The sequence below is a fragment of the Micropterus salmoides genome, unplaced genomic scaffold (assembly GCF_014851395.1).
Source record: "Micropterus salmoides isolate LMB-PRFRI ecotype aquatic unplaced genomic scaffold, ASM1485139v1 Ms_hic_scaffold_6, whole genome shotgun sequence".
In the NCBI taxonomy this organism is placed as follows: Eukaryota; Metazoa; Chordata; class Actinopteri; order Centrarchiformes; family Centrarchidae; genus Micropterus; species Micropterus salmoides.
This window is the reverse complement of record NW_024044348.1, coordinates 18,126,995-18,154,439: the sequence shown is the minus strand read 5'-3', so window position 1 is coordinate 18,154,439 and position 27,445 is coordinate 18,126,995. Positions and strand designations below refer to the sequence as shown.

Below are 27,445 nucleotides of genomic sequence, written 5' to 3'. Positions count from 1 at the left end.
CCTCTATATTTCTGCTCTCTGAGTCTTCTTCAAACAGTGGATTGTGATACCTTCACCCCTGCACTGTGGAGGTTGTTGGTGATGTCACTTAATGATGTTTTGGGGGTTTTCTTCACAGCTCTCACAATATTTCTATCATGGACTACTGTTGTTTTCCTTAGCCGACCTGTTTAACGTCTGTTGCTCAGTACACTAGTAGTTTTTCTTTTTCAGGACATTCCAAATTGTTGTGCTTGCTATGCCCAGTGTTTGTCCAATGGCTCTGGTCAATTTTCCTTCTTTCCTCCCATAGACAGCACTCTGGTCTTAATGTTGGTTTATCCTCTTTAACAGGAAATGCAGTCTTTATAGGTTTCAACCAAGGATGAAAACTTAGACTAGTCTATTTAATGTTTGGACATCAACCTAAAAGGCAACACCTGGGCAACAAGAAACATCTGTCAGTCACATGTTCCAATACTTTTGCTCACTTGAAACAAAGGTGGTGTGTCCTGAGTTGTTTAACACATCTAGATGTGAATACCAGGAAATAAAAGCTTTAAATTTTGAAATCTTGTCTCATACTCATCTTTTGATCTTAAACCCAAATGTCTTCAGTGAACAACAAGAACAAAGGAATTTGCCTTACTGTTCCAATACTTTTGGGAGGGACTATATTCCTCAGGTTAAAGAACTGCAGAGTTAGTTGGTGAACTATTTTTAAAGAGAAGCTCTGCGGGCACACATTCAGGCCCATAGCTATGCAGTGACTTTCCTGTCCTGCAGGTAGCTTGTTACAGTGTCAGAATCAATAGGAATCAACAAGAGAAATATCTGCTGAAGGGATGAAGACGGCTTGGCATGAAGTGAGGTGTTGGGCACAATCCTGGACAGACAGGCCTCTGAGAATGTCTACAGAAAAGCCTGAGGTTATCGCGGGTTGGCATGATGGCGATGACTGCGGCGCAGTCCCAATTCTCTCTCGTCTCTTGCTCTCTGTCATATATCCATCTGTTCCAGTCTCTCTCTTTTTCTGCTCGGGTCAGTGTTACACTCTGCTCAGATCAAGATTCTCTCCATCCCTGGCTCTGCTCCTGTTGTCTCCACTGATCCTGTCTTCCCTTGTCCGGTCACACTACAGCAGTATTCTGTCCATCCTAAAGAATCTCTCTCGCTCCTATCTCCATCACACCCTCTGCCTTTCTCATCCTCATGCTCTCTCCTTCTTCTCCTCCTACCCACACACTCATTCAGTATTCATATTTTAGAGGACATTTATGGGCATGAAACCGAGCGCGTGCATCTGCACCATTTTCGATGCAGAGAAAACCTACATTTTCTCCTTGAGCCTTCCCCTGTCCCCCTCCTCTTTCTTATCTAGCTAATCCAGATTCTGGTTTTGGTTTCGTGTTGCTCATCTTTTTTTAGACTGAAAGCCATGTGCCACTCACTCCTACTCTCCCTCTGCCTCTTTCTCCCATCTTTTTCTCCCACTGCCGCCCACTCAATCCCTTTCACCTCTTCCCACTCCATTCTCTCTTCTTTTAGTTGATGTGATAGTATGTGCACTGTTGATTGCATGTGTGTGTGTTTGTGTATACATGAATGGGTTTTTTTGGTGCTGGGGTGGTAACATATGTGCTCTGCCAACCTGTCTGTGGCTTGCTGCCACAAATCACGTACAGATCCGTTTGTCACTGTATCTGGTCAGATACTGAAAATAGCAGCAGTTTTGTCCATGCAACACACCACTGCAGCTATAGGGTTTCAGCAGTGTGCTGAATATATTGGCATTTTTCACACACTTGTATTGAACAGCGGTCTATTAATCACATGATTTCAGTTCTGCTTACAGATATGCAATACATTCATGTCTGTTCGGGAGGGAACACAAACAAACACACACCCTCCACCAAAGCACCTGCCTGTCTCACATTATTATCCCAGTGATGCCCTTTTACATATGGCTTATTTGGATCACCTGTCCCATCATGCACTGGTAAAAAGAGCTAAAATTAAAAGCACATGCTACGAAATCTCAAGGCATAGGGAAGACCTTACATAAATCAAAGTCTCGTACTCGCACCAGATATAACAGAAGTTATTAGCATCTGCAAACTTGAAAATGTTAATCGGCTCATTATCTCTGAAGAACTTGCATTTTAAGCTCCTCGTTTGACAAATGAGGTTAGGCGGGAGGTTACTGGAACTCTTGCTTCCCGTATCTTCTGAATTGAGAATAAAACTATTTTCAGGACACTTTAAGGAAATTATCTGTTATCAAAACACTTTTTCCCCCCAATGAACATGATACAGTATTACAAAAAATTAAAAGGTGCCTTTTACGCTGACATGTAGACTGACAACAAAACGGATTTCGATTTCAAGGGCTCGTGGCATTATACTTTCAAACAACAAGAATAACGCATTTTGTCGGACAAGGAATTAAATTAATGCCTGAGGTGAATATTTGTAGTTTAACTAAGAGTTTCATTCAAATCACTCCTCAGTTTGGCTCATATGTGAAAAATAAATATATAAATACAAAGGTTCATGTTTAAGTCTTAAAAAATACGAGTATTTTATATCTTTTCTCATGAGCACTCACATCCACTTCATAACGACAATACAGATGCTGTTGAGATTTTACATGCCTACAACTTCTGCTACCAAACCTATGTCCATCATTACGGACCGCTACTTATTTACTCCTTTGATATGTTTGTTACTGCATAGAAGTACATACTGTTATGTCAACGTGGGTTTATGATTATTTCAGCTTCATATACACAAAAACTACATACATACACAGCATTTACATTTACACCTTCATCAATGAAAACGGTGTGTTTATTTCCAGATAACTGCTGGAAGCTGAGGGAAAAAACAATGAACATGAAACATTTGTAGAGAAAACTTTGATCAACCCTAACCATCAAACCTAGTCCTAACCAGTAACAGCCTAGGCAGTTATATCTCACAGGACTTTAAAAGGAGTGGCTGCAGATCTGTAATTGTACTGAAATCTTTGGCCATGATGTAGTCATGTTAAATTACACTCCAAGATGAGCAGTTATCAACAAATAACATGCTTTAGGTGGACAGGACTTCATACATGTATTTAAAGCTGTTGTCCAAATTATATATATAAAAAAATAATTTAAAAAAAATGGATAAAATAATCAGTCAATATTAGAACAGAGGAGTCAGTTTCTGGCACAAGGAGAGGTCACACACAATGCTTTGGAAAACAAAGAGACAACATATTGTCTCTGCCAGAGGCACTTGGTTTCCACTAGGGTCGAAGTCTACAGGGATGCCAGGGAACCAAGTGTAAACACTGGTGTTGATGCAGCCTGATATTTTATTTAAATTTGATTAAATATGTAAGCTTGTCTATACTCAATAAGGTAAGAGGAGGCATGCAGTGCAGAAATCAGTATGAAATGTGATGAAAAAAAGTAAAAGCTGGATATAGTCCAGTACTCATCTGACACTCTGTGCCACTGCTCATAACAAACTGATCTTGTGCCTTGGCATAAAACAGAAGATTACAAGGAGGTCTAGACTACAGGATGTGGCACTGTGTGTGTAATGGCAAACATTTCCCACTTTTTGCATTCTTCTTCCCTGAATGTGCTCTGTAATAATAATAATAATAATAATAATAATAATAATGTCACTCTCTTAAACTGGCATGTCATGTTATTTTCAAAGCCATTAGGGGGTCTTCATTATCCTTGTTAGGACAAGCTTGTCACTCTCCAACTGACACCTCTGGGCCCAAATAAGTATTCCTAGTGTGAATGATAAACAGGTGTGACATTCCCCTTAGTGCCCCTGTGCCAGGTCCAAAATAAAGAGATAAAAAGAAGCATGTGATCTACTGCCAAACCAAAAGTATAGGCCTATAGCCTGAAGAATGTATCATTCAGCTGGCCTTTAAGTCTTCTGGTAATGAAAACACCAATGGACTGGTCATTAGCTACTAAATAAGCAGAAACAATAGCCAAAACCAATATTGGTAATGGGGTCTGTCATTAATCACTTTAACTTAATACTTTGGGGTGTTGGCAGTTTACACCAAGGCTAAGAAACTGTTGCTTTGGGCTCTCTTAACTTGTGACTGGCATTTGTCATAATTTTGGCATTTTAAACAGCAAACGAACTGTAAAATATAAATAAAATATGTAACAAACAAACAAACAAACAATAACTCAACCACTGAAGCTATAGTTAGCACAGGCTGCAGCCCTGTGTGCGTGCCTGCAACAGCATCAAAATGTGTAATGCCAACAAGTCGATTAACAGCAGAGGCAGCAGTGTCTAATCTCATTTAATCAGGACAGCTGCTTAAGGTGGCATCCTGCGGGCCTTTAGCTAATGGAGATGTGGCCTAAGAAATGTGTCTCAAACGAGCACTAAAACATGGACTCAGAAACCGGGTCACACTGGCCGTGCTGTGCGCGTAGCTCAAGGCATGTTATCAGTCAGACTGTCTCCTCATCCCGGTAGCTGCTGCTCACCTGAATTTTGACGATGCCTTGCCAAGACCCGCAGCATCGGTTCCGCTCCTCTCCCATATCCTTCCAACTGCCGACCGCCTCAGCCTCGCTCTCCCCGACACCGGCTCACGGTTGGGTTGGGAGGGGAGGGCTGGATTCACAAATGTCTCACCGATACAATTATAATAACCGTACAGACGTCATTACACCAGGAGGATGAATGGACCCACAGACATCAAAGAGCTGGAGCTTTCCTCCGTTATCTGCCGGGTGTCAGGAAACCCTGATACATGCCATCAAAGCGTAATCAATTACACGGTCGTTCTCAACCCGCAGGAGAATGACTGCTTGGTCCTCTGCTTGATTGCAACACGTCGGCTGTGGCACACTCAGTGAGTGGGTCGTTTTCTTGTCCCTCCGGCGGCGCTTGGCGTGAGGATATCTATCCACGAAAGAGAAATAACAGTTCCTCGGGTTTAACGGACAAGACGAGCTCTTCGCCTCTGGCGTTGTAGTCAGTAGCTGGTACGATCAGCCGGACAACTCCCGTACCCCAGCACGGATAGCAGCTAAACGGAGGCTGCATTTCCCGAGAATTTGGCCCATCCCCTCGGATATTTCTCCCATAGAAAAAAAACAACAACGTACGAATGAGCTATTTCCATTCCGTGTTGGGTTGGGCTGCGCAGATCCCATACAACGTTGTGTTTACGCACACCTGACTCGCTTTAGTAAGCCGTAGACGCTTCAGATTTCTTGCGGACGATGGGCGCCACCGGTGGTTTGTGAATATCAAGAAATCAGCCAATGATTCAAAGAGCGTGGTGTATTTTTAAGAGGTTTCAGCTCCCTTTTGTGAGGTGACCCAGAAAGAAACCGGGGGGATTTTCCACTCTTCTGTTTGATCAGTTATTCTATCATTTAAGGGAGCGGCTTGTTTCGGATAGTATTTATTAAAAAACAGCATTGGGCTATATTAAACGCAAAATTCTCATTAGCGCATGCGCAGTTTAGTATTTACCCACAGCAAAGTTTGTTACCACAGCGACGAAACGGCAATACAGGCAAAGCTTTACTTGAATTTGAACCAATATTTTCTCCAAACCTATATTTAAAACTACCAAAAATATAATGTGACCTTATAGATGTATAGGCTAGCTTTTTACTATTACCAAAATGTATGTAGTGAACATGACGTCCATTATTATACATTTTGTTTAGTCCTTTTAAACTTAATCTATTTTGCGTCACAAACAACAAGTTTTGTTCACATAATTACACACCAACTGTATATGCATGTATTATGGCATATTGGGTAAGAAGATCCTGACATAAACAGGGAAGGGGTAACCTACTTATATGTTTGAATTTCGAGTAACATTTACGAGTTCGACTCTTACTGATTACCATCTTGACATACTACGATCTTCTTTGGTACGACTTATACTGGGCGTGGATACGTGTCACGTCATACACTCTACACATGAAAATAGCTGTAGTGTCATCTGTCAAAAATGCATGCACAGAAGCTAAAGCTATTCCAACAAGCTATTAAAAGTAGATCAAATGAATGAGGAAATACCTCATCAGAACACTTGGCCTAGTCCTGTCACAGGAACTTCTCACTTAAGTTTTAAACAGCCTGCTGCCAAGACTGCTGACCTCAAGACTGGGGGTGATTTTGCAGCAATCTGCTGAAAATAGCTTCAAATGAGCCTGTAATTAGTGTGTCAAATGCAGGGTGTTTACAGTACCTATGTGATAGTGTTTGGGGAATAAAGGCTTTAATGTGAGAAACAGATATTGCTCTGCATATTTGCAATGTGACATTTAGCACATTTGTATAGACTGTGGCAAACGTAATGCAGGGTGACTCCCTTTCATAGAGAAGAAAGTGACATGACTCATTTCTCTATAAAATGACTGACTGCGTCCAGTAGTATTATGGGAAGTGACAGAAGATGATGATTGCTGTTTTACCAGTTTATCTCTGCCCCAACAACAATGATACTACTAATACTGAGTGCCTTCTGATTTGTTGTTGTCAATTAGCGGTAATGCATCTCTGATGTTGTTTTCAGTTGAGTTTGAGTTTGTTCTTTAGAGAGCTCTCAGTCAGCGCATGCTGGACAGGGTTGAGCCTCAGAAGCTCTACATAGGACAAGCAGGTAATAATATAATATAATAAAAATAGATGGACTGATAGTGTTCTGGATCAACTGGTGTGGTTCCCCACAGTATATGTACATTAAATATTTTGTAACTATCAGCCCTAAAAATAAAATAAACAAATGTATTACTATGTTTGTATTACTAAATGTACTAATTATTAGAAATATTCTCTATACAACGCAAATTGTATTATATGTAGCCATGGGGTATTATATGTTGCTGTTTTTGTGTGTGGCTCTATATTCCAACACATTGGCTTTGAAATCAGACAATGAGGCAATGAAGCTTTAATTGCGAGTTTATTTCTATGGATGATCATTGCATGCTCTGTAGCCCTGCCATTCCACTCTTGCTCTGGAAGAAAATTTACTACAGAGACTGTCAGCTACATGGATATAAACACCCGTAAACACACCTAAAGGTGAAAAACAGCATTTTAAACTCAGCAGTTGTTTAATTTGAAATCAAATGCACTTACGTACAGAGCCAAAGCAATGACAATGTAATTTTCCAAATACTGTATCTCAAAAATGCCAGACAAACTTATTTTCACAAGAACCAGTGTGTGTGTGTGTGTGTGTGTGTATATGTATAATATCGCATGACTGTAGTGATAATGAAACACTAAGCTTTGCCATGTTGAAATATAAACTCACTGGATTAAGATTTGTTTTAAAGAGGCTCTAAAACCCAGGATGTAATCAAAGAATAGACTCCCCCTATTTTGAGGGCCAGATGGTACATTCCAGTGTCTCCTCCTCTCCCTTTTTTGTTCTCCTCCCTCCCGCTTTCAGTGTCCTCCATCCCTCTGCTTTCCCTCATTTTCTTATAATAAGGACATTGTCATTTCCAGACACCGCTGCCGTTTCTCCTTCATCTGTTATCCCGGTAATCTCGACAGAGCTGCTGGAAAGGTATGTAATGTCTATATTTTCTCTTCTGACATCACTGCAGGATATAATAGGAAACATTTTTGCAAATACGTGTCCAGCCTACATTCTGTAAACTACGAGCTATGATGTGTTCATTTAATTTCAGCAGCGTTAATTCCTCTTCATTCTTTCCCCTCATTTGCATTTTCACTGTTTTCTATGCAGCCACGGTGGTCCTTATTTCTTTCCTCCATCTTGTCCTCCATTTATAGCTCATATGACTCATGCAGTTTTACAGTGAGAGAACAGAGAAAGCGCTTTCTCCTTCTTCACATTATTGCATCTGGATTAGACTCTTGTCGGGGTCACATGAAATAGAGATTCAGTCCTTTACTATGAATTAGCTCTGCAGCTACAGTACCATTCCCTCTTCATCCATTTCAAAACTAGCAGATTGTCCCATGAAAAAGCTTTCCACAGGAAGCTAATCATAATATTATTTCTTCAGTAAGACATTATGTCACAGCTGCTGTGACCAAAATAAACAATTCCCTGTCCTCTGAGCATCAGAGTGTTCCCATCAATGTCATCTTTTTCCAAGGTCACATTTAAGGCCCCACTACCACTACTGCTTCACCGCTGTACAGTGAATCATGGATCTTTCATATGTCAGTATCTTTACATTTAGCAGCGCAGGTAGCATGGTGTCTGAGCCTAATTTACAGTAGAGAGATAATCTGGCTGTGTCTGTTTGCTGTTTTTCCTCAGTGAAGCAGCACAGAGCACAGACTCCTCCTGACCAGACCACACCTCTGTCCCCAATTCCATGGAAGCCAAGGCCAAGTCCGGGGCTCCAGCGCCCAAGGCGGCATCTAAAGCAGAGAAGAAGGAGCCGGCAGCCCCACGCAAGGTTGACCCTGCTCCTGCAGCCCCTGAGCCTGAGCATCCACCTCCCCAGGATGGGGCCGCAGAAGCTGAAGCAGCAGCGGCAGGTGACGAGGCTGCGGCCTCCGGCACAGACTCTCTGGAACACCTGAAACCCTTTCTCATCGGTGGTGCCATTATTGCTGCAGGAGCCATCTTGCTGGGAGTTCTGCTACTGGCGAGGAGAAATTAAAACCAAATAATTATTTCAAATTAAAGTATTTACAGGTTGATGATTTAGCGCGTTGTTGCTGAGTGGTTCACAGACTTTGATGTTACACATGGGAGATGGGGAGCCACTGTGCATCTTATATGCTTCTTTTTTAATTTTTTTGGCCTGCTTTCACTTGTAGTGAATTGAACCATTCGCGTTTATCAAGGCTGTATATGGAGCATAATTACACGTAGTATATGCATGAAGTTGCGTCAGTACTGCGTCTCAACTGTAACAATATATTTATTAAAAAAAAACTCTAAAGACTACTCTAAAGGTAGCTTATTCAACTGCTTTATCCTGTTTAATCCAGTTTGCACCAATATTGACATAAGCTAGCAATATTCTTGCACTGGAAATGAGCTTGGTTCACTTTGCTAAAAAACTGCATTCAAAATGTTGAAACGTCTAAATATTAATACTGGCGATCAGAGTTGTTCTAGGTTTTATTTTACTTTTAAATAAGACAATTTGGCCTGAAGACAGCTGGAGGTATGCATTGTATGCACACATTTCTGGCTAGAACAAGGCCTAGGTGAAGGGATCCAGCTTCTCTTTCTTCGGAGTACAGGGAGAGAGATGCTGAATACTCACATATCCAAGAAATGTCAAGAGAGAGCAGCACAGTGATATTTAAAAATCTATTTTCAGAGACAGAAAATATAAGCATGCAGTGGTTTAGGAATGGGATTTGGGGGATTGTTGGAAATAAAATATGTACAGCATGTGGCAGAGAATAATAGTAAAGTCACTTCTTACAGTAGAATAACAGAGTTTTATTTAACTGTCAAATGATGTCACAAATCAATAACTTTTCAGGTCTCACACAACAGCCACAGTAGTGCTGGTTCAATCTGTTTACGTCTTACAGTAGATGTAGCTGTAGCAGGCTAAATGGCCATTAGTGTTGCAGTATCAGGTTTAAAGCCTGCAGCCAAAACTTTTGATTTTTTTCTGTTTTCACTGTGCTGCCCTTATGTGGCTTTAGGAAAAACCTCATTATTAACTAAGTACAACTATAACGTAACGAGAGCATCCTAGGTAGGAGCGTAGAACTACTGTTGTATAGTTTACTCAAAGGAAAAAGGAAATTGTCAAGCAGTCACAATTTTGTTGCTGCACACACTCACCTGTACAGTTGTACACAATAATGTCCCCTCACATGTAAAGCTCATGGGGGTGTCCTCTTCGCATAAGTAGATAGCAGAAAGATAGTTCTGACACACATTACTTGATTTTAGTTGTGAGGGTACGTATGAGTTTTACAAGACATTACTGGCCAACAATATTGTATGAACATACACATTCAACACCCCAAACACATCCAGAAAAGATAGTATGCCAACACCAAAACAAACTTCACCTTACATTGTACAATACAGTGTACCAAAAAAAGGAAAAAAACTATTTTCATAATTTAAACAGCGTATAAATGCAATAATTCAGATAGGACTCCTCATTTAGCACATGTGCTGTAGAAAGTTAAATTACATAAACGATGATGTAATGATCATGATGATTTGTGGTGAAGATGTATAATGTTAGTGATGGCAATGATGGCGATGTTACAGATGATGATGATGGTGACTAATGATTTTAATGATGGTTATGATATATTTTTATATATTTCTAACATATTTTCCTTATGCACACTCCCCCCCCCCCCCCCCCCCCCACCACACAATCCTAAATGTAAAAATGAAAGAGGTTGTAATCTAACCTATTAAAGGCAGTGAACCAGCCCAAGTGAGTATTTACTTGAGAATAACTGCACTCTTTATTAATAATTATTCAGAATTAGGGATCAGACAGAGCTTCAGCTGAATGAATGAATTAGAAGTGGTATTTTGGTTCATCCGATCATTCATTTGAGGTAGCATGATTCATTTGAACTCTTAGACAACATAATAATAATAAAGATATATGTTTGGCATGTTAGCATGCTAGAACACCCTCTTTGGTTAACATTTTAGCAATTTTGGTCTTAATCTTAACTCTGCATTAATAAATCAAAATTTTATTTTCCACATTTCATGATTTATGTTGAATGTTTTCTGTTCCTATCATCATTTCTAATTTGAAATACAGAACAAAATTTTCAGACTTTTTGATTTGGTGATTTTCATGTTTCACATTTTACTGAAGTAGTATAGCCAGTAGAAGATTCTATAAGCTTTGGAGTTACATCAACAAAAAAGCACAAAACTCAAGGCTGTTTTTTGTTTTATGATTGAAAGCTAACAATTTGGAGGTTTACAACAGAAATACATTTAATCACCTGAAAAATATCCACTGTTCACTTATTTACAGAGTGCAAGCTACTATATTTAGTTGTCTTTGACAACAACTTTTATGGTCAGCTCATCTTTAACTACATTTGAGGGACACTTGCTAAAATATTTACAAGATTGGTCATTGCTTCATTTGGTTATTTTTCCCTGTCAATTACCAATTTCTGTACTGGCCTACAAAAGACATTACCGATTGAACTGTACACCGACAAAGATGTTTCTTCATTGTGGCCGATTCTACTCAGAAGCTTTGTGAACTATGCTGGGAGTTCTCTGGGGTCACTAAAATAATATAGGCTACAAAAGACAGGCCTAGACCTGCTGTAACGGGTGCAACAAGGGGAGATATACACCAGTTCTGAGGTCTACATAGCTAAAATAAGTAAAAACTCCATCACCCAGAATGGTAGGATGGATGCTACTTGTGTCTGCAGTTTGTCATTCTACACAGTTACAGTGTGGCAGCTTTTGGCAAATACCTTGCAAATTTACACTTAGTTGCCATTTTAATAGGTACACATAGTTCAAACCAATGCAGTCTATCACAACAGCATAGAGAAAAAGTACAAAGATTTTTTTATTGCTGAATTTACATTTATGAATGTGGAATTTTGCCATTTTTATTTATTATATAGATCTTCTTTTCTTTTATAAATGCAAAATACCACATTCTCCCACATCAGTGCAAAATCTCCATAAATATGGTCAATGATAAATATGCTGAAGCTTTGACAGAATTTTCTGGTGTGAAATAGTTTCTGGGTGGTCTTCGTGTCTAATAAAGTCTTTGCGTGTATTTTCAGTGAACTTTTGTTCTGGAGGATTCTGGCCGGAAGTGCTGCTGTTATTGAGAGAACGAGGGAAGGTGCCATCACTTTCTTGCAGCTATTTTCACTCAGAATAATACAACATTTAAGCTGTAGGTAAACTAGATCATTGACGGTGAGTAAATAAAACTTGACACTTCTGACATGTTTCAGACTTTGTGTTTTGGTCAACATGTTAGTAGCGGCTAACGTTAGCTAACAGTTTGTGCTAACTCGTGGCTACAGCTAGCTTAAAACCATGGGCTTTAGCTAACATTACACATTAAACCACCAACTCACCCTGGGAAGACAGCATTAAATGAACACTTGTATGTACAAAAACGAGTGTAACGTTAGCTTAATACTTGCGTTAACATTTCCTAACAAAACACGTCCATTAAAGCTAAAACGTAATGTAGCTGGAATGTTAGCTATCCCGTAACTAACGTTATACCACTAAGTGAGCTGCTCGATTTCCCGGGAGGAAAAATCGCGTTCGTTTTATTGCTAAATTTACTATTTGCTGTGATGGCGCAATGGATAAGATGCCTGCCTTTGGTGTGACCTCCACTGCGACCCATCCACCATTGTGTCCCTGAGCAAGACACTTAACCCGTCGTTGCTCCAGAGGCATGCGACCTCTGACATGTATAACAAAAGTCGCTTTGGATAAAAGCGTCAGCTAAATGAATAAATGTAAATATATTGGGATTGTTCGTAGACTGTCTAAACACATCCATATGTTAACCACAATGATAATGTTATTTAATAAATTGATGCTAGCAAGTTGTCCTGCTAGCATTACATTTTGCACTCCGGCATGAATGTTGACAGGGTCATGTGTCTCTGTCCCCAGGTGTCCTACAATGATCATCCCCGTCCGGTGCTTCACGTGTGGGAAGATCGTAGGTAACAAGTGGGAGGCATACCTCGGCCTGCTTCAAGCGGAGTATACTGAGGGGTAGGTCTGGGCAATAAAACAATAATGAAAATAATCTCGATATAATTTTCCCCTATAACAAATATTCAATAAATGTTTCTTTTAAGATATTAATTTTGTTGAGGAAAAGGGACTGAAAAAACACTTAATTTTACTCTTGCATATATGTTGAACTTTTTTTATTATAATTGTTTTGCATGTATGTTATTATGTATTGAATGTATACATCAGATTTCTTAAGTGATCCACTGTGTTGCAAGTGTTTGATGTTCTGTCCATAAAGATAATTTAAAACCACAACTAACAATCTGGTTTACCAGTGGGTTTCTGGCATTACACTACATCTCCAGATGTTGCGAATAGCTGTGATTCCTGGCAATTTATAATATTCACGCTTTAAGTAACACACTGCTAAGTCAAAAAAATTATATAGGAAACTTGCATGGGAGTGGCTGCACCAAAATAATTTTCTAGAAGCAGCCAAGTGGAAGAACACATAAAAACCTTTTAGCCCATTCTGTTGTCACATGGTATGTTTGTTTCCTTCAAAGTTTCCAGTTGTCTACATTCAATCTCGGGATGCAGTGATGAAATGAATAATAGCAATTACCTGAGGCCATTTAGTCTGCTATCCTGACTGTTGTCTGCACTAATGTCCATGTACTTCACTTATTCTTTCTGTGATCTGTATGCAATGCATTAGGACTAACATTACCTCCTCTCTCCCTCTTAAGTGATGCCCTTGATGCCTTGGGCCTGAAGAGATACTGTTGTCGAAGGATGCTCCTATCACATGTGGATCTTATTGAGAAATTGTTGAATTATGCTCCACTGGAGAAGTGATTGCAACTGGCCTTCAAGAACTGCATGGACTTTGTGGGACTGAGGCATGGACATATTCATGTTAGTATGTTGATGTGACAACAAATGCCAACCACAGCAAATACTTCTGGAACATTCATTTGTGCAACTATTTGATGCATTCTTTTCTAAATAAAACTGTGAACTGACATGGTTACCTGTATTACTGGCTTATCAAGTTACCAGTCTTTCTACTGGAACTATAAGGTGAAAATTAGATCTCACCCTTGTGTGCTATGCATTAAAGCAAAGCTGCGTCTGAAATCTTGGAGAAAATCACAGCTATTAAATTAACATTTCCTTTACTTATTCTACATATTAAACTTTTCAGGTTTGGGTTAACCACACCACTGTCTCAAATTCTACGAAAAGGGCATCAGAATGATCAATGATTAATAGCAATAAAAGTATTAACTAAGGTTGTTCACTAAGTTCAAATACTGTTTTCATGTCTTACTGGTAAATGAAAATACAAAAATAAGCAATTAGATGATGTTTGTGGTCCCCAGTGAACAGATGTAATACAACCTAAATGCCTGAGGAAATAAAACACTGGAAATGTATTTTCAGGTAATGTTTTTTAATGTGTAGATTTAATACAAAAGAAAGTGATGAAAACACTGTATTACAGAAGTTGTTAAGAGGTGTTCCCACGCATGCAAGCACTGGAATCTGATGTCCCAGCAACAAATCTACAACCACATTTTTTTCTTAAAACAGGTAAAAGTCGCAGTATGTACACACAACTGGAGAAACAACAAAAAGTACATTTTAGTCTTTTGGAGATACATCTTCAGTCTCACCTTAGATTCCTCTGGAATTTTATACATCTTGGTGCAGAAACAAAAATTCTGTCTTCGCTCTTCACACTTTGAAACTCCACTAGTCTAGGGAGGGGAGAAAAAAAAAATATATACCTTACAAAGCCACATTTTCACAAATCAAATATGGCCAGAAGTTTTCCTGCATACAGTGCATCACTCTTAAAGTTATGCATATGCTTTACCTCACTATACTGTAGATTGCATATGTCACTGAGTTACTGGCGTGCTAGGTCAATTCATAAACACATTCTGACAAGAAGACTAAAAATATGATGTAGTAAGAGTCTAGTGATGTAATGGGTTGCAGACTTCACAGTTCATTGCACAGTAAGAACTTAGTACTAAAAATAACTACTTTACTGACCTTCACTTGAACTAATCTGGGTGCAATGAAATAGCACTAGAAACCAAAGGCCTGTATTTCTTTTAACAGGTTATCCAATACAGCCTAAAACCTTAAAATAAACCTAGTAATCTGCACTCTGACGCCACATAAAAAGACACACAACAGTCATGCAACACATTACAAATGGTATAACAAACCATCACAGAAATCTCTTAAAAAGGTCCAAAATTAAAAGTTGAACTTCATCTAATGGAATGGGACTGTCGAGTTTTAATGTTCCTAAATGTTACTTCAATTTATATGGTGCATAGTACTGGAAGGCAGGAAGGCTGCTCAAATTCAGTCTTTTCTGGTGGGGTAACAGTCAATCCTGGGAACTGGTCTGATAAACAGTAATTTTAAATTTGAGGACAGATGTGTGTGTGTGTGTGTGTGTGTGTGTGTGTGTGTGTGGGGGGGGGGGGGGGGGGGGTTGACACTAAGCAATAAGCTGCTATTGCATTGAAGGTCACAGGGCTATACTGCATGATTGTCCAAAGGGTTGAACATGGTGACCTTTGCTTAGATAAAAATTCCTGAATAACTGTATTCTATGATAATAATAGCACCAACCATCACCCCTGTATGGCTCTATGCAGTCTCTTCTGTTCTTCTGTTCTGTGGTCTTGATGTATTTCAAAACACAGAATCTCATGATAAGATGTACCAACGAACCCAACAACGGAACTGGCAATATAACACATAGCAAATGTCTGATGGATGAGAAAGTATAAGTATATAAATTAGAGGAAGCTTACCAAGTTAGCGGTATCGGTCTCTGTAATCTCGGTGCCTTTCCCGTTCCCGTGAGCGTTCCTTGTCCCTGTCACCACTCCAGGAGCGTTCTCTGCGTCTTCGAGACATTCCCGCACCTTCCCAACCTGAAGAATCTTCTTTGTCACGTTCTCTGTCACGTTCTCTGTCACGTTCTCGCTCTCTGTCGCGACCCCTGTCCCGGTCTCTTTCTTCATCCCGAGAACGACTGCTGCCCCTGCAGAGAAATGTGTATTTGTGCGATATTGACTGATAAGAAAGCATAATGCTAGTCCCATAGTTTCTGTATGGACAACAAAATGCAATATGTCTTAGAGTCCTGAAGCATAACTCCACAAACCTGTAGCCGTAGTTGCCCTGGATAGAGACTAGACAGTCTTTGAGTGAGGTGACCAGGGCCTGGCAGCGTTCATCGCTGTACACTCTGGACTGCTTGATGATGGCAATGGCAGTTAATAGAGTCTCCATGGCCACCCTTAAGTCACCTGCATTAGCAGTTGGAGAAAGTTGCTTTTAAGTAGTTCAGTAAATCAAAGCTCCTAGACACATACAGTAAGGTTGGGCAAAAGATTTCAAGCACAAACATCTATTTGGGCTTAAGCTATAAAAGCGCTGAAAATCACTATCACCAGTTGGTTGTGATACATTCATCCAAACCTTTGACAACCAATAACAATTAGTTTCACCCTGATTAGATTATACTACACCTTCAGAGTCACACTATCATACCCTAAGTTACATAGTATTCATAACTGGCTTCAGGCAGTATCTGGACTCCATATTTGCCAAATTTTGTTCTTTTAGTTTTCTTGTGACCAATTTGAAATTGAATACTTTCCGCAATAATTTACCCACAATACCCAGTAACAAGATGAAAACAAGAATGTAATAAAAACAATAATTGCACAATAATCATTACAAATTCTTCATTTACATGTGTACAGACCCGTTACAGTCAGACTTAAAATGGAGCATTGATGCATCCTGTTTTGTTTTATCATCCTTTAGATGTCTCTGAGGTTTTGAAAGCTACACTTGTGTCTAAATAAAGTCTAAGGAACTCTCTGCAGACCTCTGAGATCACAATTGTGTTGAAGCACAAATCAAGGAAAGCCATGTTTTTAAAACAATTGTTGAAGCACTGAATGTTGATCCATCGATCAAGTCTCTATGATATAGCGGCTCAATGGAAGCCACTCCCGCATAAAAGGCATCTGCCTTGAGTTTGCCATGAAGGCAATAATCTGACTCCTGGATCATGTAACAAAAACTCTGATTGCCTACCCTTGTGTATTAATGCCAAGCGCTATGTCAGGTTAAAACTACTACCACACATCAACTGATTACTATAATCCTATTGACAAAATGTAGTGGTTTAAATACGATATATTGATGCTTCTCAATGGCAGGTACTGGAAATTTGGATTGGGGGAACAATACAGAGAGGTCCCTTGAAGAAAGCTGCACCAGGTCACACAAAACCTGGTGTGCAAAGCTGGTAGAAGCAGACGTCCAAACTTCAAGGCCCTGGAAACCTATTTGCTCATATAGCTTCTTATTCCTAGTGATAAGTCCTACATTAACACTGTCAAACTTACAACAGTTCTGGTTAGTTTACAAGAGATTTACTGTATTTTGAGTTTCATCTAAGCTCTTCTCACTGGTTTGAGGTGGGCAGTGCTCGGATGGGAAATAGGTGATGTTGTCATGTTTTTCAATGTGCCAATCAGAATTTGGCAACATTTGAATCAAAGGTGAAGCCAGCTGTGGGGTTATTTGGTTTGGTTGTCAGGGCTCTGTCAATCAAATCTGACAAAATAGGACAAAAGTTTTCATTCTGATTGTTGCCTATTTAGTCATCAGTATTTTATGTTGTCGATGAATAGTTCAGAAGCTTTTAAGAGACTTTAGACTTTGAGTACTTATGTAAATGACAGTATTTACAGTGCAGTGTTTTAGCATTAATGTTTTCAAAAACAAAAACGCAAACAAATGTACTTATTAATGTATCATGTTTCATTTTTTTAGCTATTGCCCATAACATAACAAAATACAAAAATAATAGCTAAATAGCTAAATCTATTTAGTCTCCAATTCCATTGTAAGAGCAGTGGGGAACAGCTTTTTAATGATTTGTTTTTCACATGTCTGTCAGTCATAGGTAGGCACCAGTCCTTTCTCCACATGGCTTATTAAGTTGTGTTCTTTCTTCCACTTCACATAATCCGATCAGCTGTACTCACCAGCCGTTGCTCCAGACACAGCCTTGGTGATGGCACTGCTGGCGACAGCTCTATTCCTGTTCATCAGCTCCTCAAAATCCCCACCTGTACTTTGAGGTGCGTGTCTGAAAAACACAAAGATTGCTGTCATCCTGACTGACAGATTATTTAACCATCACCACAAAATATTACTTAGAATAACTTTAATAATTTTTGTGAAGTTCCGTGCTTTATTATCTGCATGTGTTGTATTATTTTGTATTCCTCTCTGCATCCTGGTCTTTTTGCTGCTTTAAAAATCCCCTTTCTACAACAATATTATCAAGTTTCATCTCACTGGGAAAAAACACTTTACTATACTTGCAAAAAGCTATAAATAAAAAACAGTGCATGGTCTCACTTTTGCTGGCTGTACCCTTTGCTGCTGTGTCCGTCTTGTGCTGGGGTGAAGAATGCTGGATTTATATGCAGACTGGGAGACGGTTGGCTAGGAACATGGACTGGATGAGGAGGGAACAAATGGGGTGGTGGAGGAATGTTTGGTGGCATATGTGGGAAGGGAGGTGGCTGACCAAGGTAAGGGCTGGGCAGTGAGGGAAACCTGTTTGCATGTGGATGTGATGGGAAAAGTGGAGGTATAGGGGGAGGGCTGGGCTCCTGTGATAATAATGAGGGAATCTTTTCAGAAGAATCTAAGTCCTTAGGATCTTTGGAATTAACACGCATGGGTATACCTACAGAAAGCACATTGTTTTTGTGAAAGACAACAGTCATTCTGACATTTTGCATTATGATATAAATTTAACATAAATTCAACAGTTTTTTTTTTTTTAAGATTGTGGTGCTCTTACGTTTATTTGCTGTGTCCTCAAACATGGTGAGATTCTGGCGAGTGGCAAAGCGACAGTCTATCCTTGCCCCATTGAGTTCACATTGGGGTATTTTTTCCAATAATATTTTTAATGACTCTTCCGAGGTTACCACCATTTCTGCATAGCTGTATTGGGGAGTGGAAGAAACAACACATGTATTGGCTACCATCGCTAAGTTACAAAGATCAAATCCAAACAAGCTTCATTTCTTAAAATAAACAAATAAACTCACAGGAAATTCTTTCATTTTGGGGGGGGATTGCTTTATATTTTAGAAAACCACTCACCCTCTTGACTGGCCATTAATTTTGTTCTCAGCAAACTTGATCTCTGTGATGTCCCTCACACCCAACGTTTGAGCCATGCATGTGAGGTCCTTATCAGATGTCCACTGCAGGTAGTAGCAGGTTTGGGGAGATAAAATGACAGGAGGGTACACAGTTACTTGTGATCTAGATAAATAGTGCCACAGAAATTGAGCTAACATGTTATATGTATTACTGAGTAAAACATTTTTGTGAATGAGGAGAAATTCTTCAGAATATGTTTCAGAATATCCGCTATTATTGAGAACAGGAGCTTAGCCAAATATTAGGTTGCCCTTAACTGAAATTTAAGCCAAATGTCAGCTTGTACCCTTGTATTTTAAAAAGGTTGTCTTAACAGTGCATGAGACAAAGGCTTAAATGTTTAATTGGTAACCAGTAGCCTCGTGCTAAAAAGGAGGTTTATCGAGGTATCTGGTTAACTTAGGACAGGCCCCTGGATGAGCTGGAATTCTATTTTGCATTACTTCCCTTTTTAACTTCTAGACTCATTCTACACAAAAACAATGTTTTTTGGACTCAGTACCTGGACACGAGAGATGTGTATTGCACATGAAAATCTTCACAATAGAGGAGATGCCACGACACGAAGTAGATGTATATGTAATTATTGCCACTTATTCAAAATGGTGCCCTCTGAGGCTAAATCTCATTCCAACCAATATACACTTGTCCCTTTCACACTCATCACCTCTACATGTGAAGTGGACAGTAAAACCCCAAAACTTTTAATTTACTATTCACTGCCTTTTTGTGGTGAGTTTAAAAAAGAATGTGTAGTGAAGCTTTGAAAAAACATCACTTTGTCCAAGGTATGAAGGTATTGCACCAGCCACCATTGTACCAGCTATCACCTGCCTGTACCTGAAATGAGATGACTCTACACAGACATGAAAATGTGTTTTAATTAAAGGAGGAATGCAGTTTAGAACCAGATCAAAGATATTTGAACACATTTATTTAAACAAAAATATCATGTTGCATCAGTACTGCTCATTTTGTTAAATTTTCTTGTGATAGGGGGATTTAAACAATGTTCTGCAAGCCCACATGGACAAAACAAAAGAATGTAGTCAACATTAGTACAGAGAGGGTGTTACTCACCCAGGGGAAATTTCCAATGTATAAAGCGAGTCTCCTCAGTGAGCTTCCTCCTTTTTGACTTTTCACTGGTGATTTAGCCTCCTCTTTATCTGGTGTCTCCTTAAGAGGCACCACATTTGTAGTAACTTTCTTGTCTTCCTGATTGACTGAGCCAGTCAAAACTGCATCAAAAAGTTCATTTGCTTCAGCTATTCTGTCCAAATCCTGTGTGGGATAGAAAAAAAGCAACACAATAAACTTTTATGAACAAATCACTGCCAGCCAAAATACAAATCCTAGCAGTGGTAGCAGCAGGAGGTGTGGAATTGCTGCGGATTATTTCCATATTCTTCTGGTATTGCCCACTACTACAAGGATTTTGATATAATAGTGATAGAATATCAAGAATATTGTTATTCTACTCACAGACTAGTTGTTACAAAACACAATTCGTTGCACTTTCTGGGGGATATCTGAAGTTGCCAGAAAAAATGTAACTACAAAACTAGATGAAAGTACTTTAATTGGCACGTATGATAGCACAACTTCAAAATAAGATGGAGACTTTTCTAAGAAGATGGACTTCAGTGATATTATACCTGACCTGAGTCTATAATAAAGAAATCCTGGACTGTAGTTTAATTTTGATTGCAAATATGAGTGCGTTAAACAGCTGTGATCAGTTCACACAAGTAGCTCACACCGCTGTTCTACCCTCACAAATTATGAAACGTCAGACTCACCTCGTCGTTTTGATTCAAGTCACTGTAAATATCTATGAGACCCTTCCTGGAGGTACTTGGTCCGGCTGCATGTCTTGCAGCAGCCATCCCGTGGGCCTAAGATGATCCAGTTGACGGCAATGCAGCTAGTTTGTTTTTTGTTGTTGTTTGTTTTCAGTGTTGTTCGCACATGCACGCAAATTATCAGTGCATGAGTTAACGTTACCGACAACAGGTGCACAGTGAATAGATTTGTTTGTTTACGTTACGCCTTGTTTCTAACGTTAGCTAACGTTAACCAACATTCCGCTTTAGTTCGCAAAATTGATACGGTACCTAATGTTAAAACAAAATAGGATGACAAACCGAGAATCCGACAAGCGGACAGAAGTCAAGAAATAATATTTTAATTAACACTTTGAAAATACATGCAAGGTTTTTCATGTATTAGTACACATTCAAATAGTTCCTGCCTACTGTAGGCTCGCTCTTTGATCAGCTAAAGCTAATGTTGCTACGTTACGTGAACTGAACATTTGCAGTGCGTCAGGAATATTTTACCGGTTAACAACAAACACTATTTGGTTCCTATGGTAAATCCCGTTCAAATGAAATGATCTGAGGAAAATACTTTTAGTTAAATTGATTATATGAGATAACAGGAATATACGAATTAAGTAATAACGGTTAACTATGCCCCGTCGACGCAAATGTGTTTTCTTATAGCTAAACATTACTGTTACCTTTGCAATATGGCGCTGTGTCCTCCTGTCCCCCCTCGTTAGTTTTCCGTGTGCTGCTGTGTGTCTGACTTTCAGACAACAGGAACATTTCCACGGCAGAGACACATTTCAGCTGGAAGTCTCTCAACGTCTCAAGAAAGAGGGCCAACATGCTGTCTTCTGTTATCGCGAAAAGAGTGAGTTTTCTAGTAAACATTACATTTATTTGTACTTGTTGGTTGAAGTTTGTATGCCACAGCTTTCGGGACGTTAACGTTAAAAGCTCGTCGAGGACTTTCGAATGATGTAACCCCAAATTAAAATGATTTAATGTGATGTAATATTACTATTATGTAACGTTAACGTTAACAACCTCATATTAATGTTGTGAGTAAATGGCGTGAATTGTTCTCTTCAGCTTGTTCTCGTTGGCTCAGTAGCTTTATTAGCCCTTGAGTTAAAAGCATGACCTGCTGGGTGACAGTTGTACAATCCAGGAGTTGTAGGTGATGATATTATGCAATTTCCCTCTGCTCTCATTGTTTTAACTGTATCGGCATATTTCTTTTAAATTATGTTCTTTATGTAATTGAAAATACTGTGAGCTGCATTAATAATATAAACAAGTAAAGAGTTACAGCAGACTCAATTTGATACTTATGCATGGTGTTACGTTGATATACGGCTGGGCGAAATGGTCAAAACATTTCATTTTATTTGTTATGTTGTTATTGAGGAAAATTGTATCATGATAATTATTATCATTAATTATTATCAAATGTAGGCCTATCACAATCTTGTCACAGTAAAAATAAAATTAATGGACAAATCAGCAGACCAAAGTCCCTAAAACCCTTAATTACCGTTAATTGTAAGACTCCAGCTTTATAAAAGTAAAACATTTGAGAACAAAAAGTCATCTCTGTCTATAAAGCCCCATTCAGACATGCACCTCATTGCTGAATAAGCACCAATGCTTTTAGGTAAAAGTCCCAATGATAATCTTACACAAAATAAAGTCTATGTATTAAAATCGACTAGGGCAATCAAAGGGCTCAGCAACAGCAATGCCTTTTTAAACACACGTTGAACTGATTGCACAGCGAATTATCTCAACTGACTCATCACATGTATCGGAAGATACAATACAATGCAAGGTACTGGTGTTTGTTCAAATTAATGTGTTTGTTGCCTCTCAGCTGGTGGCGGGGGTGTGCCAGGCAGCATGGCGACCAGCAGTCATGGGGCTGGTACCATCTCGTGGTTACCGTGGAGATACACCAGATGACACCAGAGGTGACCTGATTGAGATCCCTTTGCCCCCTTGGGAGGAGAAACCCGACGAGCCCACTGACATCAAGAGGCGCCGCCTGCTGTATGAGAGTCGCAAGAGGGGCATGTTGGAGAACTGCATTTTGCTCAGGTTGTTAAACTGTTGTGGTTTTCTGTCGTGTGTGTGTGTCAGTGTGTGCCATCTAGCCATATTGGTGATGTTTTCAAACTTTCTTTTGTACCACTTTCTAATTCTGGTTCACAGTGCAGAAAAGGGTAAGAAAGAGCAGGCAACAATGAGCAGAGTGAGAATTGGACATACCGGTAGTAATCTTAACAGCACACTTTTCATTTTAGGAAAACATCCCACAGGTCATAGTGGCAGTAACCGTAAACCATGTGCTTTTATCATGTAGGAAGTGTACAGTAGAAAGGCTGGAAATTATTACACAACTACAGAAATTGGGTGAATTAGAGATCAGTGTAAAAACTATTTTATAGAGGTAGTGGGGAGCGTAGATTATGGCAATTCTTTGGGAGCCACTGGACTAATTAAACAACAATAGAAGAACGGGACATTCACAAGGACTAAAACCAGAAGGAGGCTGTAATGCATTGTGAATGAGCCCACAGAAGAAGAAGTAGTCCCCAGTGAGCAGTCCATTTACCAGCCGCTCAGAAAATTTGCAGTAACCATGACTTTCCATTTGGAGAAGACTCCAATGAATTCTCCGTCTCTCATGCAGCCTTTTTGCAAAGCGGTACCTGAACACAATGAGCAAGAACCAGCTGCAGCAGTATGACAGACTGATTAATGAACCAAGCAATGACTGGGACATCTACTACTGGGCAACAGGTGAGAGAATAGTTATTTTTCTTTGACAGTGTTCTCCTCTGACATGTGACATTGACTGTACAATCTCATTACAATAGACATAATACATTAAAGCAAATCACAAGTTAGTGAGCTGCCAGCAGATCGACTCCAGTCAAGAGACATTTCAGACACTGAAGGGAATTTGGATGTACTTATGATTCTCACTGCAAAACATTTGAATATGTAATAACACAAAAACATTGCAATTCAGCTTTGCAATATTAATGTTTATACAAATTGCAAACAGCAAATATTTGCTCTGACTCATTTTGTGTTAATAGCGTCAGAGAAATCTGACTTTCTCATTTTAAATTCAGTCTGTAATGTAGAAAACTCCATGGACAATAATTATAAAAGGCCTAGTTTATTTATTTTTTTATTTTTTTACTGGCAAACATTCATGGCTGCTGATGCTGAAATAATGAAATCCCTGCTCTGCTTACAAATTAACTTCAAATCTGTTGCTGTTTTTTTTAACTGTTCCTTGTGGCTTGGACTTCACCCTGGGAACTCATTCACTGTCCCAGTATAACTTGTCATTTTAGTATTCTAATTTTCTCTTAATTTGATTCAATTATATGTCTGTTTCTATGTGCAGAACAGATGAGAAAAAGAATTGGTGTGAGAACAGCATCAACACATCCATCTGCCAGCACCACACTGAAAAAACAGATAAAAACTGTTGCAGGCGGTCACTCTTCACTGAAACAAAAAACTGTTTATTCGATCCATCTTGAAGTTAACAAACAAAGAATTTCAAAGGTCATAGATATACAAGTCTCCCATTTAAAAGCCTTGAATGAGCCCTAAGCTGTTAAGAGATGAGGAAGGCATTACAATTATGGGACACAAGAATCAAATATCTTGTCTCTTGTCCTTGGAGGACCACAGTTGCCTTTTGCCATTACTAGAATATGAAACAAATACAAATATTGACAAGCATTTTCTTTCTTATTATCATCAAAAGCAAAATATCATGATTAATCAGCCTTCGTCAGCCTTTCAGTTTTATGTTCTCAGCTTGTCCTAAAATAGACCAAGGTGATGTCAGAAGGGCTCCCCTCTGTGTGTTCTTTGCTCTTCAGCCATCTGTCTCATCATTAATCTTGTTGTATAAAATAAAGAATCTGAAATTTCACTTCTTTCCCCCAATAAAGATTTTAAAGTTGGAAACTTTAAGAAGAAGAATTAAACCTGTTCTCCTTTTGTTTACAGAAGCTCACCCCACCCCTGAGGTTTACCAAGGAGAGGTCATGGATATGCTGAAGGAGTTCACAAAGAATCGCAACCATGAACAGAGGTTAGATGCACCAAGCTTGGAGTACCTGGAAAAGGAAGGTCAATGAGGCCTGTGACCCATAGACCTTCTCAGACACTCATTTTAGGTGGGGCACTGGGTGAAATATCTGTGTCTAGCCTATCAAAAAAAAATCATTCAGATGTCAGCCGTGATTCTTCAGTTATGCACAGCAGAGTGTACAAAATAAGTGTCCACTATTTCCTCTGTTAACTCCAGCCAGGTGATATAGGGAGAAGGAAATTCATGGAGGTTGAGAGAAGTTTGTGGATTAGGTTAACATTGATGCAACACAACAGTTGGACAGTGTTCTATATGTTTTACATAACTGTAAATTTGTGATTCAAGAGTGTAAGTTAAAACTGCTCAGTGTGTATGCATACTGAACAAGCCAGCTCTGATATATAAATACATGGTGATTATCTGTTTTCTATACTAGACAATTAAACAGAAACACTTTGACTCACTCATTAGCGGAGCTTGTTGAATTGCCATGGTTGGGTTCTGTTGTGCCTATTAAAGATATAAAGTTATTTAATAAATGTTGATGTTCTACTGTTTTTTGCTGCTTATGTCAATTCTTTCATTACAATTTTTAATGTATCAGAGGATAAATCACACTCTGGAGGTGGCCATGATTGACACTATCAACAGTATTTGTTATGTGATGATTGTGTTGTCTGCAGTATCAGGACATGGACACCAGGTGGTAGCAGATCACCTTCTTTTCTATGACTGTCAACTAGAGGCACCTGCTAATCTTTATATCTCTGTAAAATATCTCACATACCTTCTTTTTCATGCAGGATACAATGTGAAGATATCAGTATACAGCAGCCATATTTATTTGCATGGCATTCTGCTGAAAACCTTTATGCAGTGGCTTATAGATTATGAAATCTGAGGTGCCAGCTGCCTGAGAAAAAAATCACCTTACTATTACCACATTACTGCATTTAAGGATTAAAAGAGTCGTTGGACATGGAATAGGCTGTGTGTTCATTACAACTTTTTTGAGACAAAGCATCAGTGAAATTTTCTGTCAAGCCGAGTTTCCAATTAAACCACACATATATATATATTTCTTAAAGCCATGTAAACACAAGGTCATAATTCTCTCCTCCACCACCACTGGATCAGTGTGTGTTGGCTATGGGGGAAAATCTTGCCTGGCTATGTGTCATGTCAGTTCAGTGGAACCTTGTACTGAGAGCAGAAGGGAAATGCCCTCTGGCCAGGAGATGTGCACAGAATCTCAAAACAGACGACAAGCCTGCTTGTGTATGCCCATGGAATAATAATGTACATCCACTGCCTAGGTGTTACACAAACAATGTTGATGTGTATTTTCTTTGTCGTCATTTTAAACGGAAAATATGTTGAGTGAGAATTTTTATGTTCTCAGTTTATCCTAAAATAGACCATGGTGATGTCAGAAGGGTTCCCCTCTGTGTGTTCTTTGCTCTTCTGCCATCTGTCTCACCATCTATTGTAATCAGTGGTGGGAAGTAACTAAGTACATTTACTCAAGTACTGTACTAAAGTACTCTACAAATGTTTTTACAGTACATGTTTTCACAGCTATAGTTACTAGTTACTTTTAAGATTAAAATTTTACCGTGAAAATACAATGTATTGTCCAGCATTGTCTAGTGTTTCATAACATTTTTGTCTTGTGATCCCTTACAAAAAAGCAATGTCTAGTTAGTGTCCTTTGTCACATTTCAGATAGCTATGAGTTGTAGTACCACCAAAGTGAGATTACAGTAAGTAAAGCCAGAAGAGCAAAACTTATCCAATATATCGCAAAAGAGAGCAAAGATTAGTGAAATATCCAAAAGATTAATACAAATGTGTGGCAGAAGGTTTTTTCTTCTTTTATCTCACATCATGAGTCCTCAGATTTATCTTGTAACCGTTTGGAAAGTGCCTAATGCTTAGGCTGGGAATCAATGGATTGAAATACCTAATTGTAAAGTAGTTAAAACAAGCTCCACCCAGCCAACTACAATAGTAAAATACTGCTTACACATTGATACATCCATTTTAACAATCTAATAATTATGTATATAATGAAGTAATATATAAATGAATGAATAAATAATTATACATATCAGTCTCAGTTGTTTTGTTTGTTTCTTTACATTTCAAGACTCATCAAATTGTGTTTGTGAATGACCTGCATTACACACTACAATTTATTTGGCTGTAGCTGAATTGTCAGTTGCTGGCTGTCAAATTTCCCTGCCTTTAAGAAAACAAAAAAGACACCACCTGTGGATCCCACATGCAGAGGGAGCAAAATTCACATCTTCATTGCTCTGAGGCTTGTTTAGAGTGTATATTCATCAGTTGCCCACGCACACCCACTGTGCCTATCTGTAGCCCAGCGCTCCTGTCATCCTCCACGGCTGCTTCCTGTGTCGTGACAGCTCTCTGTTTTATCCTCAGCCCTGCCGTCACCCTCTGCTCCCCTGGAATTTCAGTCTCATGTTCTCTTGTTCC

The 27,445-nt window shown here is 39.1% G+C and overlaps 4 protein-coding genes and 1 long non-coding RNA gene across 5 annotated transcripts in view; 3 read left to right on the top strand and 2 right to left on the bottom strand.

Annotated features, from left to right (window-relative positions):
- dagla (diacylglycerol lipase, alpha) overlaps positions 1-4,949 on the bottom strand; it is a 40,728-nt gene extending 35,779 nt beyond the window's left edge. The window contains exon 1 of the mRNA XM_038702106.1: positions 4,506-4,949. The gene's annotated coding sequence lies outside the window, so the exon portion shown is untranslated. The remainder of the gene's footprint in view (positions 1-4,505) is intronic.
- Positions 4,950-4,989: 40 nt separating this feature from the next.
- LOC119890727 lies at positions 4,990-8,935 on the top strand. The gene is made up of 3 exons (XR_005442290.1): positions 4,990-5,128; positions 7,510-7,570; positions 8,297-8,935. It is a non-coding gene; the product is annotated as an uncharacterized LOC119890727 (long non-coding RNA).
- Positions 8,936-11,756: 2,821 nt separating this feature from the next.
- polr2l (RNA polymerase II, I and III subunit L) lies at positions 11,757-13,718 on the top strand. Its single transcript, XM_038702105.1, has 3 exons — positions 11,757-11,899; positions 12,620-12,724; positions 13,438-13,718. Exons 2-3 carry the CDS (start codon positions 12,630-12,632, stop codon positions 13,544-13,546), a joined length of 204 nt encoding a protein of 67 aa, XP_038558033.1. The 5' UTR covers positions 11,757-11,899; positions 12,620-12,629; the 3' UTR covers positions 13,547-13,718.
- Positions 13,719-14,123: 405 nt separating this feature from the next.
- LOC119890722 (cleavage and polyadenylation specificity factor subunit 7-like) lies at positions 14,124-21,455 on the bottom strand. The gene is made up of 9 exons (XM_038702103.1): positions 20,794-21,455; positions 20,072-20,275; positions 18,929-19,032; positions 18,621-18,766; positions 18,170-18,503; positions 17,791-17,894; positions 15,888-16,032; positions 15,532-15,764; positions 14,124-14,451 (listed from the first exon to the last, which is right to left on the bottom strand). Exons 1-8 carry the CDS (start codon positions 20,878-20,880, stop codon positions 15,536-15,538), a joined length of 1,353 nt encoding a protein of 450 aa, XP_038558031.1. The 5' UTR covers positions 20,881-21,455; the 3' UTR covers positions 14,124-14,451; positions 15,532-15,535.
- An 82-nt stretch (positions 21,456-21,537) lies between these two features.
- Positions 21,538-25,500, top strand: sdhaf2 (succinate dehydrogenase complex assembly factor 2). Its single transcript, XM_038702104.1, has 4 exons — positions 21,538-21,691; positions 22,694-22,917; positions 23,513-23,622; positions 24,859-25,500. Exons 1-4 carry the CDS (start codon positions 21,665-21,667, stop codon positions 24,987-24,989), a joined length of 492 nt encoding a protein of 163 aa, XP_038558032.1. The 5' UTR covers positions 21,538-21,664; the 3' UTR covers positions 24,990-25,500.
- The last annotated feature ends 1,945 nt before the right edge of the window (positions 25,501-27,445 follow it).

Coding starts and splice junctions, on each gene's coding strand:
- polr2l (XM_038702105.1), top strand. CDS start 12,630: ATGATCATCCCCGTCCGGTGCTTCACGTGTGGGAAGATCGTAGGTAAC. Junction 12,725..13,437: donor CAAGCGGAGTATACTGAGGG/GTAGGTCTGGGC, acceptor CTCCCTCTTAAG/TGATGCCCTTGATGCCTTGG.
- LOC119890722 (XM_038702103.1), bottom strand. CDS start 20,880: ATGGCTGCTGCAAGACATGCAGCCGGACCAAGTACCTCCAGGAAGGGT. Junction 19,033..20,071: donor ACATTGGAAATTTCCCCTGG/GTGAGTAACACC, acceptor TACTACCTGCAG/TGGACATCTGATAAGGACCT. Junction 18,504..18,620: donor TGAGGACACAGCAAATAAAC/GTAAGAGCACCA, acceptor TGCTTTCTGTAG/GTATACCCATGCGTGTTAAT.
- sdhaf2 (XM_038702104.1), top strand. CDS start 21,665: ATGCTGTCTTCTGTTATCGCGAAAAGA. Junction 21,692..22,693: donor CTTCTGTTATCGCGAAAAGA/GTGAGTTTTCTA, acceptor GTTGCCTCTCAG/CTGGTGGCGGGGGTGTGCCA. Junction 22,918..23,512: donor GAGAACTGCATTTTGCTCAG/GTTGTTAAACTG, acceptor TCTCTCATGCAG/CCTTTTTGCAAAGCGGTACC.